At 39.7% G+C, this 18,915-nt stretch overlaps 1 protein-coding gene across 5 annotated transcripts in view; it reads left to right on the plus strand.

Moving 5' to 3' along the window:
• The first annotated feature begins 718 nt into the window (after positions 1 to 718).
• Positions 719 to 18,915, plus strand: part of TERT (telomerase reverse transcriptase) — a 31,063-nt gene continuing 12,866 nt past the window's right edge. For 3 of the 5 annotated variants that reach the window (XM_027719372.2, XM_027719374.2, XM_039388328.1), the window contains exons 1-8: positions 720 to 1,419; positions 2,509 to 4,393; positions 7,354 to 7,549; positions 11,781 to 11,970; positions 12,958 to 13,140; positions 14,424 to 14,585; positions 14,967 to 15,062; positions 16,984 to 17,069. In XM_027719372.2, coding sequence (XP_027575173.1) covers positions 1,192 to 1,419; positions 2,509 to 4,393; positions 7,354 to 7,549; positions 11,781 to 11,970; positions 12,958 to 13,140; positions 14,424 to 14,585; positions 14,967 to 15,062; positions 16,984 to 17,069 — 3,026 coding nt within the window. In that variant the 5' untranslated portion in view covers positions 720 to 1,191. Of the gene's footprint in view, positions 1,420 to 2,508; positions 4,394 to 7,353; positions 7,550 to 11,780; positions 11,971 to 12,957; positions 13,141 to 14,423; positions 14,586 to 14,966; positions 15,063 to 16,983; positions 17,070 to 18,915 lie in introns of all 5 variants that reach the window. The other 2 variants (XM_027719376.2, XM_039388329.1) reach the window with 2 other exon arrangements.

Genomic DNA, 18,915 nt, shown 5'->3' on the forward strand with positions numbered 1-18,915 from the left:
TGGTGCAGATCTTCCTCAGTTGAAAGAATTGACCAATAAAGGTCAGGTTGTGTGGGACCTTGTGCAATCTGATCTAGTGGGAGGCATCCCTGCCCTTGGCAATGAGGTTGAAACGAGGTGATCTTTAAGTGCCCTTTCAACCCACACCATTCTATGATTCTATGATTTATCCCTACCTCTATCTTTTATGTTCTAAAAATAATATATCTGTACTAGCACCTTCTATTTTAGTTTTTTATTATTATTGATAAAATTTCCTTGCAGAGGTTTTTGGGAACTTAAGTAGCATATTTCAACCGGATGACCATAATTTTCATGTTTTTCCAACACTTGACAGAATTCAAAGGCAGGACTCCCTTTTACAGGAGCAATGTTGACTAAGCAACTTATATTTCTCCCAGCATCTACTAATCCTATATTCTACTGTTTCACAGATATTTCACAGATATTGCCCTGTCCATGGCAGATAAGTTGTAACTTTAAGGTCCCTTCCCATCCAAACCATTCTATGATTCTATGATTTCTACTAATTCACCTGGAATAAATATCAGGATATAGACCTACAGTTCCCCCCAGTTCCATTGCAGTCCCTCTCATAGTCTGGCATCAAGTTTTTTACCATGAAGTCTTCAGATGCTAAGAAAAATTCTGAGTAGTAGGTTACAGACTACCACAAGTGATTTGGCTTCTTAATTCATGAGTTTGGAGAGAAACCCAGGAGCAGCCACTTGGGTTGATCTCCACCATAACTTCTCCTACAGCGGCTCCCATTTCAGACAGATCCTCAACGGAGTGATGATCCTGGAAAAAAAAAACAAAACAAAACAAAACAAAAAAACACCAAAACAAACAAGCGGTTCCTTGGAGGGGAATCCAAGCGGATCGTTCCCGAGCTGTGGAGCTGGACAGCGGCCTCCCGGCCCGGCCCGCCCCGCCCCGCCGCGCCCCGCCCGCCGCCCCTCTGCGACCACGTTGGGGGCGTCCGGGCGCTGCAGCTGCGCTCCGGGTGTGCGAGGGCGTTTTCTGCAATTTATTTAAATTTTTTTTCCTTTCCCTTAATACTTTTATTTGTTTATTTATTTATTCGTTAAGCGGCCGTTCCCCGTTGCCCGGCGGCGGGGTGGCGGAGCGGAGGGGTCGCAGGGGAGCAGCGGCCGCCCCAGGTGGCCCCGTGTGCTCCTTGGCCGCAACATGGCGGGCACGGAGCCCTTCGCGGCCGTGGTGTCCGCGCTGCGCGGCTGCTACGCCGAGGCCACCCCGCTGGAGACCTTCATCCAGCGGCTGGGGGAGAGCGGCGCCGGGGACGCCGAGGTGCTGCGGGGCGACGACACCCCCCGCTACCGGACTTTTGTGGGGCAGTGCCTGGTGTGCGTCCCCCGCGGCGCCCGCCCCATCCCCCGGCCCTTCACCTTCCAGCAGGTAGGAAGGAGCCCGAGGGGCGAGGGGCGGCCGCGGCAGCGCAGCCCTCGCCGGGCGGCGAGAGCCCTGCCGGGGGCCCGGGCGGCGGCGGGGGCTTCCCCGGGGGGCCGCTTCCTGCCCTCCATGTGAGCGCGGGGGCGGCGGCGGCCCGGGGCCCCTCGTGGCCGCTGCCCGCCGGGCCTCGGCTGCTCCCCCACAGCCTCCGCCGCTGTCGGCCCGAGGCAGCGGCGAGCGGTGGGGGATCACCGCCCTTCCCCTTCTGGGGAGTGGGTGAGCAAAGTCCATGCGCTAGCGGTTGGAGAACACAAAAGGTCTGCGTGCATGGGGCTCCCCTGCCTCCTTGCTTCCGCTGCGGGGTCGGGGTGAACAAACCGAGCGTGGCCGGGGAGCGGCTGGAAAGGGAAGGTGCCACTTTCCCGACCTACTCTTGAGAGGTTAGAGGAGAGCGGGGTAGAAAGGGTTGCGGGTCGGCCTTATTATAAGCAGAGGAAACTTTTCAGAGAGGGAAGGCTGCTTTTCTCTCAGTGCTGCCGCGTGTGTGAGCAAAGCCGTGCTATGGTAGGAAGCGGCCTTCGCGAGCTTGTTGAGTGGGTTTTAGAATTGCGTACGGAGTCGTTTAGTTGAACTTTTCTTTACATAAAAGGAAATGGAGGCCTCAAGAAAATGAGCGTTAGTTCCCTGGAGGTTAGAGCCTGCGCGAGCACGTATCCACGAACGCATGTCTGCAAACTTGGATCTAGGAGCGCGTATTTACGGGCACAGTGACCTGAAGGCCTTGGAGCCTGGGTTGCTGAGGGAGCCAGGGGGAGTAGTGTAGGGTGTTTCCTGGGAATGAAAACCAGGATCAAAAGGGCAGACATTAAAAAGACTTCCTTAAAGTCGTAGGTTTACGTTACTACATGTGAACACCTCGTGGTACACTTGAAGAGTCTTTCTTTTTGGGTATGGCACTTGGGAATCACTAATACTGCTTAGACAGCTGATGTCTAGGGCTGTGTGTCTTGCCTGTCTTTTTATTTAAAAGATATGTTGTGGTTTATGGAAGAGTTGGTGAAAAAAGCTAATTTTCTTTTTTCTTTGTTTCTTCAGTTATCTAGTCAGAATGAAGTCATCACAAGAGTTCTACAGAGACTATGTAAAAAAGGAAAGAAGAATGTCCTTGCATATGGATACTCCTTAGTGGATGAAAATAGTTCTCCTTTCCAAATCATACCATTATCAAATATATACAGCTACTTGCCCAATACTGCCACAGAAACTCTTCGTATCAGCGGCCTCTGGGAAACACTGTTGAGCAGGATAGGGGATGATGTGATGATGTATTTATTAGAACACTGTGCAATCTTTATGCTGGTTCCCCCTAGTAATTGTTACCAAGTTTGTGGGCAACCAGTTTATGAAGTTATCTCACAAAATGTAGACTCATTCCCAGTATTTGTTAAACAGAGAGTCTCAAAGCATAAGTGTAATAGTTTGCTTGACTATGTGCAGAAAAGACTTAGTTTTCATAGAAAGTATCTTTCAAAGTCACATAGGTGGCAATGCAGACAAAGACTTGAAGATAATGTCTCCAGCATGGGAAATAAAAAAAATAGCAACATACGAAGCTTAGTGTCCAGTTACCAGTATTCTGCAAAAGATGTTTCTAAAGCAAGCAAACAGATCAGAGTGGTCACTGAACATCTGGAAAAAACAAATAGTTACAGTTTATGTTTGTCATCTACAGCACCATCTCTAAAAAGGAAGCTTCACAGGGAACAGCTTGAAATTCCAGCTAAGAGAGCAAAAGTAGAGGAGAAAGTGAGAGACGAAAAGGCTTGTAAGCTTACTCCTCATGTAAACCAAAGTAGTTCCAAGAGATATGAAACTGGGTATGTAGCATCACATCCTGAAAGCCTCATTAAAAATAACCACATTTCTCAGAGAAGTAACAGTGCTATGTCTGGTCCTTCTTTAGTTCACACATCTCATGACAGGAAGAAGTTTGTGGCAGGTGAAAGCTTTCTTCTGCAAGGAGTTCAGAGTAACAAACCTTTGAAGTCCAGCATTGAAATGCAAGCAGAATCCCACAGGAAAGGAGTAGAGATGCGTATGTGTGAATCTCAGGTGAATTCTGTACAAATGAAGCCTGTGGAGGGTAATTCTTCAAAATGCAAAAGGCGGGAAAGTCCCCTGCATAATTTGGCAAAGAAGTTACCAAATAGACTCCTGCGTTCTGCTGTATACATTGACAGGAAGTCTCTTCTGTATTCTCACAGGAGTTTCCGAGAATGTTTTCCTAAATCATTTTCTCTGAATCGTTTGCAGGGCTGTCAGGCAGGTGGAAGAAGGCTTATAGAAACTATATTCTTAAGCAAAAATCTGTTGGAGCAAAGGCGTAACCAAAGTCTGCCACATCACAGCTGGAGAAAGAAGAGGTTGCCCAAACGCTACTGGCAAATGAGACATATATTTCAGAAACTGTTAAAGAACCATGGAAAGTGTCCTTACTTAGCTCTCCTGAAAAAAAATTGCCCTGTTCGGATATCTGAAAGTGGGAGAAAAACCAATCTGCCTCGTCAGGCAGAGGTTCATGAGCAAGCAGAACAGTTTGGGAAGGAGCCTACTAAATGTGTGACAAGCAGCAGATGTGAATCTGGTCACAGTGTTGTATCAGGCAACTTACGTGCCCCTCTTGCAAAATCTGTGTGTGGAGAGTTGCAGAGTGAGGAGCAAAACCCAGGAGAGGTGTGTGATTCAGCCCTCAGGGAGCTCCTCAAGCAGCACAGCAGCCACTGGCAGGTGTACATGTTTGTGAGGGAATGCATGGAGCAGGTTATCCCTGCTGAGCTTTGGGGTTCAAACCATAACAAGTGCCGGTTCCTAAAAAATGTGAAAGCATTCATTTCCAGGGGGAAGTTTGCTAAGCTTTCGTTGCAGGAGTTGATGTGGAAGATGAGAGTGAATGACTGCATGTGGCTTCGTCTAGGCAAAGGTACTTGTTATAGTAAAGAACTAAGTGGGGGGGCTGTCACATGACTGGTATTCGTGTTTAAGGTGGGAAGGGGAGGATATTGAATCTGGAGTCAGAATTTCTGAGTTCACTGATAATAACCATTGCTGAGAGCAAACCTAATAATGTTTGTAACCGATGGTGGAAGCATGCTTAAGCCTGTTTTCCTTCCAAAACTTGTTTGCATTCATGTTTTTTGTGTTTAATAGAATAATGTCTTCATAAACATGAATTCAGAACCTGGGCCAAACAAAAAGCAAACCAAAACTCCTTCCCATCCACTCCTACCATCCAAATTGTAGTAACTGAAAATCCATTGAAGTATGACCCAAGCACATAAGGAATAAATGCAGTCTGCCTGTTTGTCACCGTAAGCCTTCATAAAGGACTGAAAGCAGATCAAGACACTTGCAGTGGCATGTGTTTCTCTGCTATGGGAGGGGAAAAACCAGGGTTTTTTTACCCCCTCACATCAGCCCTGTGAGAAAGATGTGAGTATGGGACCCATTCAATACAGGGGTTGCCCAGCATAGAATCACAGAATGATTTGGGTTGGCAGGGACCTTAAAGATCATCTCGTTCTAACTCCCCTGCTGTGGGCAGGGACACAGTCCACTAGACCACGTTGCTTAGAACCCATCCAACCTGGCTTTAAACACTTCCAGCAATGGGATGTTCACAGCTTCTCTGGACAACCTCTTCCAGTGCTTCATCACTCTCAGAATGAAGAATTTCTTCTTAACATCTAATCTAAACCTACTCTCCGTTTATAACCATTGCCCTGTGTTCTATCACTACACGCCCTTGTAAAAAGGTCTGTCACCTTCTAGAGCCCTTCTCTAGGATCAAGAGACCCTTAATGAGCACTGCTTCAGGCTGTGTGCTTGGTGGTGCAGAAGTCACCTCACTGAGTGGTTCCTGGCTAAAAGCTTTCATGAGGGCAACAGATGAGTGCTCCAAATTCTGTGTGAATCCATTTCTGTTTAGTCCTCTTTTCAGATGACAGGTAAATCTTGCTTCCCCCAGGTTTGTTCTTCAGACACTATGCTAAGATTTAAATCTAGGCTGAAGCTGTGGTTCTGTCGTTGATTGCTGTAGGATCTAATGCGTATTTTCATTTTTCTGTGCTTCTGTTCTCCATCTATAAAACGTGGATTGCACTTCCTTAACTAGTATGTTTGCAGTATTTATTCTTAGCTGGTATTGTACTTGGATCCTACAGTAACGTGAGCTGAAAATGGTATTCCTTTGTTAAAAGGTGTAGTAAGTGCTGAAATTACTACAGGTTCTTCGTAGTGTCAGAGGGAGATTTAAAAGTGATGTTTGAGAACTGATGTCAAAAGTAGGGGAGGTTACACTTTCAAAAGAAACTTAAATCTTGGAAATATGTTGTTTCTTGCTTTAGAAACTATAGTTCAAAAACATGCCTTTCAAAATGCTAAATATTTAAAAGGAGTTAAATATTTTTAAAGGTTTTATTCTAAAATATACGCTTGGTTCATAATCATTTGGAACATCTTATCTTTAAAAAATGTAACACCCTCTTGTTCTCTGGCTGTATTCCAGGTAAAGCAACACATAAACTTGATTTTAATTTTCATGAAAATACTCCATTGTGATTGAAGTTTAAACACACATTTACTTTGCTGCACTGGAGGTGGGGTTTTTTTCCTCCAAATGCTGTAGTACTGGTTTCTTGTCAGATCCCTGAATTGTAGTCATCATTTACATCTGTTGTCAGGAACTTAGAAAACAAATAATCTAGTTCCAGAAGAGCTGCTAGTTCCAGATCAGCATCCTGATTTAATTTGCGTATTACCAGTGCACATTGCAACTCTTCAGTTAAAGAGTTTTCTAACAGTCATTGGACTTTTTCATTGGTGTTACTTGACCTCTGTTGAAGTGAACACTCATTATGGTAGTTGTTTCTTAGGTGCTGTAAATACATGAAAATGTCTCTGCCCTGAAGCACACAAAAACTAAACAAGGTAGAGAACTGGAAATTTATTTCCATTTTATAAGTTTCACTGTTAAGCTTCAGCTCTGTTATGTCAAAATTAAGCTGTTTTTAACTCATTCGTGCCATAATCATGATTTGTGCTATGCAGCTAAACTAGTATTTCTGTACAGTTTCTTTAAATGTCCTGTTGTCTTTTGCTAAATTCTACTGTTTAAATTTAATTAGAAAAATTATGATTGGAAGTTGGCAAAAAAATCATTATTGTAGCCCAGGGTTTTATTCCGTGCTTATCCATATTTAGACATCATTACAGATCTATGTGGCCTTAAATTTGACAGTAGTTAGGAATGTTCTGTGTTCATAATTATTCCCCCATCTACATATTGAAAGTGCATATGACTTGGGGTGATTTGAATTTTTGGGGTTTTTTCTTTTACTGCAGCAATAGGTTTTATATAGGATGTCTGAAATAAAGCCTAACCCTGAAATTAATTTTCAGGGAATTGGGAAATCTGAATATCATTCTCATCCTCAAATCATCCTAGTTTAATTTTGTTCTTTTTTTACAGTGTACCTAAGTATTTTCAGCCTTTTGCTTCCTTTTTTAAAAAAAAGTTTAATGTTGTAGTAGATTTGTTTGTTTTTATTTTACCTTTCCTTTCACAATAATCTTGCCATTGTGCATTAATGGTCTTGCCCAGTCAATGCTGGGGGAAGAAAGTAAGTCTTTGGACTACTAATGGCATGTGTTTGTATCCTCTGTGTACGTTTGTCACTGCAGATTAGTTTCTGTGTTTTACTTTAAGCTTGGGTCAGTCACGTTAATGCCGGTGCAGATTTGGAGTGGCAGCTTGCTTCTTTTCTTTCAGCTGACCTCAAGCTAAGGAAATAATGTGGGGGGGGGGGGGTTTGTGTGATCTGTTTCTTTGCTCATACAAATAGTTGATAGTTACTATAACTACCTTTGAATTGTTTATTGAAGGTGATCACTTTGTTCCTGCCGACGAACATTGTTTCCGTGAAGAACTTTTGGCCAAATTCCTGTACTGGCTGATGGATACGTATGTTGTTGAATTGCTCAGATCATTTTTCTATATCACCGAGACCATGTTCCAGAAAAACATGCTTTTCTACTACCGAAAGTTTATTTGGGGCAAGTTGCAGAGCATTGGAATTAGGTAACACAGGAAAACTAATTAAAATTCATGGAATATGTAGAAATACTGTGTTTTGTCATGTAAAGTTATATTTCTGCTTTAATTTGTTGCCCATTTATCCTCCTTTTATTTGCTTAACTTCCCAAAAGAAAATTCAACCTGTCATTGTAGCGTGCGGAGTTTGTAATTTCAGAAATATTTTGTGGGGGAAAACTGATGCAAATTTAGAATTCTTAGGTAGGAGAAACCTTTGCAATAATAAAATCCATTATGAAGAGGTTTTTGTTTTTTGATAAGTAAATTTCTTACACCTTTTAGCAGTGCATGAAGCATAGTGATAGAATCCCCAGAGTATCCTTGTGGAAGTTCATTTTAAAAATACTCAATTTGCTTCAAGTGCCTTAATTTAAAAACAAGAAAACCAAACATCTGCTAAAATCCTGTAATACTCTACTAATAAAATTCAGACAGTAGCCTTGTGGGTTTAGAAGTGGGGTTTTTTAAGGGATTTTAGAAGCCACAGCTTCTTTTTTAGTGCAGCTGTGGAATTCCATGCTGGTTTTTGGTATTAAAAATGCATGCATGAATTTAAGTTAGGGCATTATTTAAGGTAAATTTTTAAGCAATTAAGTGAGAAAACAGGAAATACCTGAAGGCAATTTTAATGAACAGTATTGTGCACCCATCTATACTGTTCACATCTTTCAGGTTTTCATTATAAAATGTTGGTGTCTGAGAGAGCTTTGGAACTGAAAAATGAGCATACTCGATATCTTGTGTTTTACTGGCTGTTCTTTATGGTGAACCTTTTGCTTTCGCAGTGATCTGTTGGTCTACAACGTTATATGTGTGATTTTTCCCCTTCTGCCCCACCACTCCCTGATTTCAACATTGATATCTCCAGTGCAGCTCTTTGCATATATGTTTGCACATAATGGGGCCTCGATCTTGTTTGCGGTTGTAGCACAGATGATGCACTTTAAATAGTAGTAGTAGAATGTAGTTTTCGGTCCCACACATTCTGTTTGTCTTGTCTTCAAACTAACAGCCTTAGTGTTGCAGTTAGTGTTTTATGCAGTTGTAATGTACTTAAAGGCTACTTTTTGTCATGAAGTATGATCGAGCAATTTTTACATAATAGAGATACTGCTGGTTTTACTGGGGTATGTGATTTAAAGAAAACAAGTAACTTGGGGTTTAGCTCTTTTATCCCTCTTCCCTGTTTCCCAGAAAAACCCAAGGTGCTTTGCACTCAAAAGACCCTAATCTGGACTCGTCTTGTTTTTTCTGATTTCCTCCCCATATATTTTCCCACCGTAAAGGAAGCCCCTTCTCACCTTTGGCTCGGGAGGTCCCTGAACTGCAGATTATTGGAAGCTGGAGAAACATTCCGAGGAAGTGCTGCTGTGTGCTTGCCAAAGGCGTGTTCTAAGAACGGAATGTTTGCTGTTGGCTACAGGATACATAGTTTATAAGGACTTTTAGTCTGATCCCAACAGCTACACTTAAGCTTCGCTGACTAGGGCTTTCAGCACTGCTTTTTACAGTGTGTAGTGCAATGTGAAGTCTGCCCGTGGTCCAGTTTACTGCGTTCATACATGTGGTCAGCTGCCTACTTCACATGGGAGGAGAGAAATTGGGGGTTACAGATATTGGGAAACAAGTGTTTATGGCTACCTTGGCCATTTTGAGGCTGTCCAAGCACTGTCCTCTCTTAACCAGCCAGTGTTTTCAGGCGCTGTTGGTGATTCAGTGCCAAAGGCTGTTGAGCTGCTTCCATCTTTCCTGAAGGAGGAGTATCTGGTGGCCTCAGTTGTTCACTAATGGCTGTTCTGTGATTGTTCTGGTTCTCCTCAGCTGGAGCTGCTCAAAGCAATTGTTCTGAGCTGGTTTGCAGGAAGGCATTTGTAGCTACTAATTCCTTTCCATTTCTTCTGCATCTTCCTTTGGAAAAAGAGAATGGATGGAACAAGCATGGACTGAGTGGACCTGGATCTTACTTGTGAGCTTACCCTTGCACTGCATTGTCATTAGGGAGTAAATCCTCGTCCTGAAGGACTGTCCATCCTGTGCAGAATCCCTCTCAAGGATACAGGCTGTGGTTCTGACAGGGGACCTGGATCTCCATGTTTGCCTTGCTGCATTGATGGTGTGAGTGTGCAGGTCATTGCACACAAACAATTTTGTGTTGATTTTTGAAGCTATACCAAACTTCATACCCCAAATTAAGAAAGGTATTTACTAAGAAAAAAAATATTTCATGATACATTGCTTCAAGTTCCATGGCCTGCAGAATGTAAAGTTATGTTTTAAAAATAGTGAGCACAGTGCTGTGGTGACAGCACGTTTTAATGCTCATGCCCTCCCTGCCTGTGCCATATACAGTGGCTGCTGAGGATTAAAAATGCTGTAGAAATTCTGAATCTCACCCATGAGTCTGCAGTGAGATGTCAAAAGACAGCAGGACCATCCATTCAGCTTCTTCCAAGTTCCCGTGCTTAACAGCGTTGTGAGTGTGCCAGTGAGAGCACGGTTCAGTGCCTGCTGGATTAGCACACAGTCAAAATCATTAGCAATGCTATAGATGCCATGAAATAAGCAATGAATGTTGCTGAAGGCAAAATTACATGCAATTCTACAGCTGGCCAGAGTAGTAGTGAAAGTCTGCCAATAACTGGTCTTTGTTTTCAGTTTCAAAGGATGGCTTTATTTTTTTTATATAGTGATTGAGGTTGATTGTGAATTTTTTTCCCCTCCCATCTTGAATGTGAGCTAAAGAGGGATGGAGATTTGATAATTCAGTTTTTTCTATTGAACTGGAGTCACTTGATTTGTCTTGGTGATCTACCTAATACTATAGTAGAGGATGAAGTTTTATGTGGTCAGGAAATAATGTAATTCTACAAAAAATCGTGATCTCTATCTGTGGAAAAGCAGATAAGTCCTTTCTGCTTTACTTTGGGCAGCATCTGTACCAGGAATTTAATTCCAAAGTTGGAATATAAATCCTCAAAACTCCTTCTCAGTAATAGCTCAGCTTGCCTGCCCTGGGTTGTATACCTCAGATCCCAACAATCCCACACAGCTGGATCGTTAGCTTGTATGTGAGTTGTGCTGGCATACGAAGGCATACAGACATATACAAAGTATTTGTGTGCCTCTTGTACCTGCATCCTTGCCTTTTTGGGTGTCTCTCAGTGCATGCTTACCACGTTTCCATCATCAACCAACTGCCTTTTGTGGTAGTGTGGCCTCCTTTTGCTAACCGTCCCGGTGAGGGATGTGAAAAGTCTTCATGCAAGTTTAGATTCACCTTCCTTCTTTTGCAGGGACTTGAATTGCCTAGGTTCACTTCACAGCAGAGTACCATAATGAGTAGTCTGTAGGGCTTTTTAGCATGGCACATTTTGCCATTCTGAACAATACAAGCAGTGCAGGAGATTGATCCAGGTCTTTTATGTTGCAAGTGGGGTACTTTAATGCTGCGTCTAAAGTAAAAGCAAGGGCTTTTGCTCCACCTCCTTCTCCTGACTCATTGTATGGGGAAGTATTGATTTGGGCTAAGCTACATTGAACTGTAAATCCTGAGGGGGTGTCTGAGAGGGAAACACATTTCCCAGTAAGATGAACTTACAAAGCTCAGAACTGTGACTTGGGAGCCTTTGGTTTTTCGTTATTTTCTGCTGTTCACTTCAGCTGACAACTGCACATCAGGTCAGTCCTGGATACCTAAATGCCCTTATGTTGTGTATGTATCTTATCATCTCAGTTAATTATAACTTTTAATAAGTAGTAGGTCCCCTAAGTGTTGGGAGTGGAACAGCTCATTACAGTGTGTAAGTCTTTCCTTGGAGCTTTCCTAGCATAGTTTTCAGAAGGTTTTGTTCAACTTTGTTAATGTCTTTAAAACTTCTGAAACCATCAGAAATACGGCATCCTGCTTCTTGCGTAAAACATTTGTCATAATGTTCAAATGTATTCTGCTAATCTGTGCTTAAATTTTAATTTGTGTTAATTAAGAGAGGGTTTTATTGGCATCAAGCAGAAATGTGTACTCCCTTCTTATTGTATTACATTGTCATTAAGATACTGTGAAATTTTTCTGAAACTTGGGTTTCCATGTCACTTTCTGCAGAGGTTAATATTTGTATTATCTTAAGAAAATATTTGGCATCAGTTATCATAAAGATATTACATGCTTTAACTTACCGCCTTTCCCACTGCTTACACTAAGGGTGTATTTGTATTTCAGAAACCATTTTACCAGAGTACATCTACGACCTTTATCTTCAAAGGAGATTGAAGATGTCCGTCAAAAAAAATTTGTTCTTATGGCATCAAAGCTCCGGTTTATTCCCAAACTAAATGGGTTAAGACCCATAGTAAAAGTGAAAGGTGTTGTTGAAGCACAAGCATTCAGCAGGGAAAGCAGAGAAAAGAAGGTTTTTATTTTCATTATTTTTTAATGTGTATTTGTTGTAGGCAGCTAATAAACTGAGTAAGGGTTTTTGTTACAGCAAACTAGTTTTGATGTGGTGAACTGAAACATTCTAATCAGAATGATTGAATTGATCTGTTACAACTTAACTTCTCCCTTCCCAATGCTTAATTACCATTAGCCTTCAGTTCCAGAATCACATACTTCTGTTTGCAAGCCTGTCTTATGGAAATGAGCCTAACAGAATGGCATGGCTTGTCAAGTAATCCCATTTTGTTTGGGATGGATGAGTCTGACCTGTTGGGATTTACCTGAATACTGATTGTGCATGTTGATTGACTAGTTGTCTGTGGAGCCAGATCAGTCCAGGGAGCTGAACAGTGATGAACTGGGTGTGTTACAGAAGAAGATCTAAGAAGGGCAAGGAGGCTGGATCGAGCACAGAAGGGAGATAGGAAGGAAGCTGAGAATAACTCCAGTGTGGGAACAGAGACAGAACATGCAGTGCACAGTATAATCTATTTAATCTTTGCTATCGTACCTGTATAAAGTACCTCAAGAGGCTCAGCATAATGTTAGCATAAAGTCTCAGGGCGCGTGTTCTTTTTGCTAGTCTTGTTGCAGTCGTTACCTCCATCAGAGAGAATGAATGATATTTAAGGAATTACCTTCAAATCAGTGGCAGTTTTATTTGGTGGTGTTCATCTGTTTATCTCTGTAACTGTTGATTTCCAAGAGTCAAGTACAGGAACAAAAACATTTTCTATAGGATTTAACTGTACCAAAAAAAAAAAATTCTCTAAGGCTGTTTTATGACTTCCAAGTAGTTGCTGCAGTGATATTCAGGCTTTCTGAAAGCTTCTGTTGACCAAAGGAATATATTAAATACATAAATTTAATCTCAAACTTCATCTAAACATGAAATCTCTGTATTTCACAGAATTTAATATGTTCCAACATAATTTGAGGTGATTCTCTTTGGTCTCTTTAGATGCATCATTACAACACTCAACTAAAAAATCTATTTAGTGTATTAAACTATGAACGGACTATAAACACCAGTTTTTTAGGCTCTTCTGTGTTTGGGAAAGATGATATCTACAAGACATGGAAGCAGTTTGTTATGAAGGTTCTTGAATCTGGTGGTGAAATTCCTCATTTCTACTGTGTAAAGGTATGTATTTTTAATTACATATTCACACTAACTTTTCAAAACCATCTTTTGCAGATACTTTTATAACTGTAACAGCTGTGATCTGACTGCATAATTATTTCTTTTTCAAAATAAACTTTCGTGCATACCTAACACATACTTGGGTTGGTTTTCTGGTGTGGGTGGTTGGTTGCATTTTGTGGATGGGTGTCCCTGCAGTAGTGCTTCCTATCCTTGGATATTTTTGTGTCCATCTCTCTGTGATGTAGAAGCTCTTGCTTCTGTACATGCACTGGATTTTTGAAGTTACATTTATACACTGGGTATAAAAATGGGACAAAGATAAAAGCTCAGATATACTTTTTGAACCATCATCCCAAATGAAAACCAGAAAAACTTGCTATGTGCATTTGGATAAATTCAGTGTCTTTTAAAAAATTGGTCTGTTCTATCTTAGTGTCTTTCCTATCTTCAGTGTCATTAGTTTCTGTTGAAAATGAACACTTCTAGGGTTTTTTCCCAACACGTTCCTTCTTCCACTTTGGAAAAGTGAGTGCTTGTCATATCCTACTATTTGAAGGATTTTCTTCTTCACACTTTTCAGTTATGTCTATCGGGCAATATTTTGTGTTTGAGCTCAATTCATAGCTTTGAATTGGGGCAATGTATACAGATGTATGTAAATTACACATTTATTTATATTATAGTGGGATGACTGTTGTGTCTCATATGTTAGTTGGCGTATTACCCTTTCAGTGATTGTCTCATTATCTTTCAAGCCAAAGGATCATGACATTGACATAATATGCAGGTTACTAAGATTGTTGCTTCTTTAGAAGAGTTTCATTTTTGACTTTGACAAATGCAAGCAGAGGTAGGATTGCGATATGAGGTTTAGGAAAGGTAAAATATGTAGTTTTGCAGCTTTCCAAAAGCCTAAGATGTCACCTCCGTGATCATATAGCAAGGAAAGTTTCTTCAAATATTTAAACAGATAAAAATATGAGAAATTAATTTAAATGATTGAGGGTTCAGTTAAGTTGCATATGGTGTCATCTTCTGAATTGTGCTAAAACTGATAGTTTGGATATCCCTTATAAGGGAATGCTCATCGATGAGTGGGGAAGAATTTTTCAGATAAGCAATGAGTTTTTGTTTTGTCACAAATTTGGACTGAATAATGCAGTAATTTCACTCCTATAAGATTTATATTTTGGCCTTGCTTATATACTTTTTTTCATGCTACCACAATATTTGCAGCTATACTGATGAATACGTAATGGAAGATATTTCTTGTATTTCAGGCTGATGTGTCCAGGGCTTATGATACCATTCCTCATGATAAACTTGTGGAAGTGATTTCGCAGATCTTAAAGCCTGAGAAAAGAACTGTCTACTGCATACGGCGCTATGCTGTGATTATGATTACCACAAGTGGAAAAGCCAGGAGGTTCTATAGGAGACATGTATGACTTGCTGATTTCTTCTGTTTGCTGTAAATATATTTTGGTCCAAGGAAAAATTTTATCTATAGCTGGTTTTAGCTTTTTATAGTTGCAATTTAAATACTTCATAAACCCTTTTTTTAATAGTGTTTGATATTTTCCAGAGGTAGAAAAGCTTCTTTTTTCTCTGTACTTTTTAAAGTTTTTACTCACTCATAGTAAGAATAAAGATAAATGTGTTGTGGAAATAGGGGTTTATGAGAGAGACATTTCATTTTAACAGTAGCAGAATCGTTGTTTTAAAATAACTGGCCCTTTGACCTTCACTGAATAAAAAAGTCTATGATTGAATTTTCTATTGCTTTTGTTGTTTATTTCTTCACAATTTATGCAAATATGCAGGTTTCTACTTTCAAGGATTTTATGCCAGACATGAAGCATTTTGTGTGCCAGCTTCAGGAGAGTACCTCATTGCAAAATGCAATAGTAGTTGAGCAGGTAAGTATTGTGGGGCTTCTTTTCAACTGGAAAAGAAAGCTACAGAAGAATTAGAGAAGATTGGGATTTTTGATTGAGTGTACATATTATGTAGTGACACCACTTCTAGTTACCCAGCACCTTCTGTAGAAAGACTTTTGTCATCTCTTCTGTGATGTTTATAACAGACTCTCAATGTTCAGTGGGAGGAGTGCACAGGCAATAAATCTGACAAAGTCCTTCTAGGCTTTTCCCAGATTTTCTCACTGTTGTCTCAGACTTTCATTTTAACCAGTGTTTTCTTTTTCCTAACTTCATTGTTTCTTGAATTTTCAAGTGAGAAATTAACTATCTAATAAAGAAGGACTTCAGCACTTGCTGTCTCCAAAACATGAGAGTGAGAAAAATGTATTATAAGCCAAGTAGCTAAGAATGTGGCATCTTGAATAGCAAACTTCACAGAATAGAAAGATAACTTTTTTTTAAGAGCTTATTTTATGCCTCATCAGAGAGCTTATTTTAAAGATTACCTGCCAAGGTTGATAAGAATGAATTCTTCTTTAGAGCATTTAATGCAACACAAAATAAGAAACTCTTACAGTTTTTATTTAAAGAGATTCCTCACTTTCAATGAAATAAAGTATGGTTAAAAATTACCTGTATTTTATATTTACTCCAACTGAGACTTTGTTGTAAGAAGCAAGCATCCTTCTGTTTTAATTTTTGGGATGCCAGTGTTTGTTCCCAAGACTTCCTTCTGTGCAAGGAGCATGACAGAGAAAGGCATAGATGTAGGTGATATGCTCAGTTTCTTAATGCGTTTTATTGCTTGGAATCCCGGTGTCCTATAGTAATAACATCATACAAGATTACCTGAGCATCAGATGACCAAACAGGTATTTCCTAACAGGCTAATAATTCCCCTTTAAATTTTTCTTTTCTAAACCTGCCAGTGGAAAATGACAAGGTTGACATAAGGTAATTTCTGACATACGAGTAAAATGATCTTGTGCATCTGTGGACGTAGGAGTAGAATTTACAGTGTGGCTGGTGTACAATACCAGGATCCTACAAAAAGCAGAAAACCTAATGAGTACATGGATGAAAATGAAAACTAGCTGGATCTCTGATGTATAAGTACATTTTGTTTTGTTCTTTTTTCCAGTGTACATTTGATTTAGATAACTATGCTAGATATTGTGTGAACAGCAGCATTCTATTTCAAAGTATTTTACATTTGAAAACAATTTATGTGTCATTATTTTAAAAGAACAAAGTATTCTGAGAAAAGTATCATGTCAGGCCAGGTGTTCTGTACGGCTCTGTCAGAAAGTGGGTGCATTTGTCTGCTGTCTAATCTATGCAAGTAGGAATTAATTCTGCTTTAGTTTGCATGAAGTCATTGTTAAAGGTATTCAAACTCTTCTAAATGGATTTTTTATTACAGTTTTTAACACAAAAAGCTTCATAAATATTAGACGGACAGTCATGCATGGAATCATTGGTAATATCTGGCAAAGTAGGTGTTTTGCAGAACTGGTAATGAGTGTATCTAGACTTGGGAAATCTTAACAGAATCCTAACTTGGTCACAACAGTTACAGAAATTGTCCTACAGGACAGAAACTGACCAAAAGAACGAGGTCTCATAGATTGTAATAATCCAGTATAATATGCCAGCACTTTAAAAAGTGGGTTTAGATGTTATATTCAGTTTCTCCTAATGCAAAACAAAAAAAAGAACACCCCCAAAAAAAAATTAACTTGGTGGATGTGAGCAGCTTTTTAGTATATATATCCAGATCTTGGGTTTAGGATTTGTTTTTTCATTTACTTAGAGGTTCGAACTGCTATAGTCTACCTTTTTTAAGATTTCTGTGCATCTTCAAAGTTTATACTGTATTTTTAGTTTCAAATCTTGTTTTGTTTTGTCCCATTTCTAGAGCTTAACTTTTAATGAGACAAGTACCAGCCTGTTTCATTTTTTTCTTCAAATGATACGTAACAACGTCCTGGAGATTGGGAACAGGTAAAAAAGAAGTTAGTTTTTCTTTGTATAGCATGCTTGGTTGGTTTGTTTGTTTTCTGTTAAGGATACTTTTAATTGGCTCGGGAGACTTTTGATAGCTATTTTTAAAAGATTTTTATTTCATGTTAATTTGAAATTAAGCTCCAAAAAAGTGTGAAGAGTTTAAAATCAAATTTATACTGAATAAAATTTCTCTTTCCTACCTGGATGATGTTACCTATACACAGAATGCATTATTTCATAGATATGTAACCTTCTTGATCTAAGGCTTTAAGTATAATTCAAAGGAAAAATACTTAAAAATGTTGGGATCCACAGTGGTGAAAAAAAGCAAGGTGCCATCCAAGCAAAAGCCTTGTTTAGTCATTTCCCTGTAGTGTAAAATTAAACCTTTTCTGCATGATTTTCCTATTTGGCAAGTTACAGTAAAAATCAACGGCAATAGCAATAAGAATTAAAATTTGGCAGCTCCAGAATTAAGAATCAGATGTTATAAAGGGTAGTAATGCAGATTTCTTCTTGCGTTGCTAATGTTTTACCTGTTGGTGGCAAATGTGTACCATGTCTAGAAAGCAAGTACTTACATGATCTTTATTTGTAAATTCAGAGTGAAGTGTATTAGAATGAATACCTTCTTGTTCTTGAAAAAATACCTTTATTTTAGAATACTTAATCTCAAAGGACTGAGGGAGAGGGAGAAAAGCTTTCAAGCAGGCATACAGAAGAGCATTTATAGGTTTTTCTGGCACTGATGCTTACACTCGCTTTGGGAGGATCACAAGAATGCCGATGTGGCATGACTTTAAGAATGACTAACCAACATCAGTGTGTTTCATGAAAGTTGACTGGTTTTACAGAAAGCACAGTCTGACAAAGCCAGCTTCGCACTCACTTGAGTTCAGTCAAGCTGTAACAAGAAATACTGGAACGAGTTTGCACCTTTTAAGTAGCTTATTCTCATTTGTTTAGAAAAAAAACCAAAACTGCAGATAAGTTTAGTGAATGAATAGACTCTTTAACTGATGGTTCTCAAAAAGCTATCACAGTCACTTGTTGTTTTGAGAAAAATACCGATTGTTGAGCAGGGTACCTAGGAGGAATCTTTGAGTACCATTTGATACATTCATCAAATGTCTGTAAAAAAGTAAAATTCCTGCTAGGAAAATTTGCAGATGACTCAAAACATAGGTAAGATCAGTGCTCAAAAGTAGTATGTGGCTCTGATATCCAGTTGCATAATTTCATTTTGTTCAACTTCACCAAGCCATTCATGTAGTAATGTTGAAATGGACATTATAACATCTCCCTATTTCAAAGAAGTGTTGTGAAAATAATTCCTGTGTGTTTTGTGAGGCATAACCCTCCTGTTGCTGCCAGCACAGAAAAAGGCACAAGTTCTTGGAGGACTTTGTCTTTAGTATCATATCTAGATTTGATACATTACTATTACTCTGTGTGGTCTTCTGGGGTGTACACAAGCAACAAAGTAGAAGTATTAATTAACCTCCCTCTGCTATGTCTGTGTGAACTCCTTGAAACCATGAGAAACAAATCAAGATTTACTTCTTTGCAAAATGACAACTGACAACTTCAGTGAACTTTTTAAGCAGGGCAGTGGGGAGGTTGACTATAATTACAAATAATAAAGGTTAGCATTTCACAGGATGTAGTGATTTTTCCTAACTAGAAGCAATATAACTTCATTCCTGAGGAGCTAAATGAGGAAATAAATGTGATTTAGAGTGTAGCTGGGATGTATAAAACCAGGTCATTCTCTATTGGGCTAAGACATCAGAAATTTCTCTAAAATTAAAATGATATTTTTTTGTGGGGGGAAAAAAGCACC

The sequence above is a fragment of the Pipra filicauda genome, unplaced genomic scaffold (genome assembly GCF_003945595.2).
Source record: "Pipra filicauda isolate LSUMZ 115617 unplaced genomic scaffold, ASM394559v2 scaffold631_size203912_pilon, whole genome shotgun sequence".
Taxonomy (NCBI): Eukaryota; Metazoa; Chordata; class Aves; order Passeriformes; family Pipridae; genus Pipra; species Pipra filicauda.